Here is a 2,657-nt window from a genome sequence, read left to right as displayed (position 1 = left end):
TATGTTTGTTCCCCAGAATAGATTTATTTCTTCAGTTTGGGACCATACAAACCTAGTGAATAGGAGGTCTCGGATTATTTTTAACAGGAATGACATTGGTGAACTGAACCTTCACAGACATTGGTAAAGAGGGTGTGGAACGCTTAAAATCAATAACGATGCACAACGTACAGCCATCACCCACAACTATGGGTGAGACAATTTTGTTCCCATAAATAAGGCAGAACGCTGAGTCCATAAAAATGGAAAGTTATAACATTTAGCCAAATTGGGCAGTGATGTGACGTTAAGAATTACATGACCTTCTTCAGCTCATCATACAACACCAACACGAAGGCGCCGCCCATTCCTCTGAGCACATTGGACCAGGCTCCCTTGAAGAAAGCCTTGCCACCCTCATCGCGTGCAATTTTACGCCAGCAGTCAAGGGTCCCACTGTACATGATGTCAGCTGAGGAAAGAGTCCCAATCACATCATAAAGGCAAAAACAAAATGCATAGAAATCAAATAAATTACTAATCTGCATTTAGTCAACCACCAACGCATCAAACTACAATATCTGTCTATTTAGCAGTATAGACTCACTCCAAATGCTTCCATTACAAAAAACTCACCTCCTTTGCGTCCGGACTGCATCATCATGCGTCTACGGACAGTGTCGAAGGGGTATGAAGTCAGGCCAGCAACAGCTGTGACGGTCTGAGCAATCATCCAGCTCACCAATATGTGTGTGTTCTTGGGGTCTGGAAGCATACCTGTAGAGAAAAAAAAAACATCCAGTATGTGCTCATCTCAAAGGACTAAATGTAATCAGTGTAAAAATCAACATACCCTTTGCTGTATCATAGACGCCAAAATAAGCTGCCCTGTAGATGATGATGCCCTGTACAGACACATTGAAGCCCTGGTAGAGGCCTCGCAGACCATCAGACCTGAAGATTTTTACTAGGCAGTTTCCGAGACCAGAGAACTCCCTTTCAGCTCCAGCCTTTCCCACATCAGCGGCAAGACGGGTACGGGCAAAGTCAAGGGGGTACACAAAGCAGAGAGATGTGGCTCCAGCGGCACCACCAGAGGCCAAGTTACCAGCGAAGTACCTCCAGAACTGGGTGCGCTTGTCAACACCATCAAGGAAGACCTTCTTGTACTTGTCTTTGAAGGCAAAGTTGAGGGCTTGGGTGGGGAAATATCTGATGACATTGGCAAGGTTGCCTCTCCAGAAGGAAAGGAATCCCTGCTCCTTGGGGATACGGACGACACAGTCTATAATACCTTTGTACTGCTTATCTGCTGTAATCTGCTTGCTGGCATGCTGGACCTATAATAAAGAAAAGAAAGAAGAAATCAGTCTAAAAATAGGGAAGAAAACTCTTGACCAACATACCGATCACAAGGCCTTGTAGTGACCTTGGTACAAGTTGATCCAAGAGAATTTTACTATAAAGTGTGTTTACTAACATAGCCAATACAGTAATCATAGCTGCCATTTTGAGCTTTGAACTATGAGTGACTAGTCATCATCATATCACATTTTAAAAATTTTTAAAGAAAATATTAAGAGGGGTATAAGGTTGGTAAAGAAGCATATTTTAACAGTACCGTTTGATGGGGAAAGACACAAGCGGACATAAAAACTGTTGACCCGACAATGAATGAATCTCCCGGGCTTTGAACAACCTTACAGTTTACGGTGAGCTAACTTTGCCGGCGTTACGGTGTAATCTACGAATTTGGTTGAAACGGTCTACGTGTTCTTCTCCTTTGAAAGCAAACAAATTTATTGAGGCCACACTTAAATGGGGGAGCTACCATGAATCGGTACACAATATCCTAATATCGTTACCAGCGTTTGTCCTTTGTTAGCTAGGCCGGCTAAGGTTAACGTGGGAAGCTAGCGTTAGCTACCGGCCCGTGTAGGTCATATCCCTTCACGTGGTGACCTTACTCGAGAACAGCATTTATTAAGGCTTTTGTCAATTGTACATTAAATATTGCAACTGTGACTGGAACCTGTGGTTAAGTGACGACAACCAGTGAAGATAACTGCTTAACTTAGTCAAATAGCCGCTAGCATCACTTAGCCGGCTAACTGAATTATCCGGAAGAAGAGTTTTACCTGAAGGAGAAGCTTCACTCTCTCGATTGGAGCGACGGCTGTTTTGGAGATAGCAGCTGAAATACCTCCGGCCAGGAAATCCTTGGCGAATGAAATGGCTGTCTCATTCATCATTAAATGTTCTTAGTGTGCCTTTCAAATAACCAGTACAAGCGATACTTCCTACTTCCCCTCTACGTCTGCTGGCCTGCACCGACGAAATGGCCGATTGTAAGGCTGAGCCGGGCATATATAGAAAACAATCGATCGCGATACAACACGGGAACTACGGTTTCAGGGTCCTAGCCAATCCCTCAACGTCACACGACACTCCGTCAATTTAATTCAATGCTTGGTGACGTCATTGCGTCCTCTCTGTACCCATAGTAATCAGACCTACTATACAGGACAGTAATAAAGTTGGTGGGTGGACACATGTTCATGGACTACGAAGACAACTGAAGACAAATCACGGTTGTGCGTGGTCACACGTGACACTCGTGGAATGTCACGGGGTCGTCTCGTTTTGCAAATAGCCTTCACAGGGGCCATGTGGTCACC

At 44.4% G+C, this 2,657-nt stretch overlaps 1 protein-coding gene across 1 annotated transcript; it reads right to left on the bottom strand.

Moving 5' to 3' along the window:
• si:dkey-251i10.1 (uncharacterized protein LOC100038774 homolog) lies at positions 1-2,333 on the bottom strand. Its single transcript, XM_068331192.1, has 4 exons — positions 2,118-2,333; positions 833-1,319; positions 616-756; positions 1-451 (listed from the first exon to the last, which is right to left on the bottom strand). Exons 1-4 carry the CDS (start codon positions 2,229-2,231, stop codon positions 294-296), a joined length of 900 nt encoding a protein of 299 aa, XP_068187293.1. The 5' UTR covers positions 2,232-2,333; the 3' UTR covers positions 1-293.
• Between the last annotated feature and the right edge of the window lie 324 nt (positions 2,334-2,657).

The sequence above is a fragment of the Antennarius striatus genome, chromosome 13 (assembly GCF_040054535.1).
Source record: "Antennarius striatus isolate MH-2024 chromosome 13, ASM4005453v1, whole genome shotgun sequence".
NCBI classification, from domain to species: domain Eukaryota; kingdom Metazoa; phylum Chordata; class Actinopteri; order Lophiiformes; family Antennariidae; genus Antennarius; species Antennarius striatus.
Note: the sequence above shows the minus strand (reverse complement) of the source record. Positions and strands in the feature narration are given on the sequence as shown.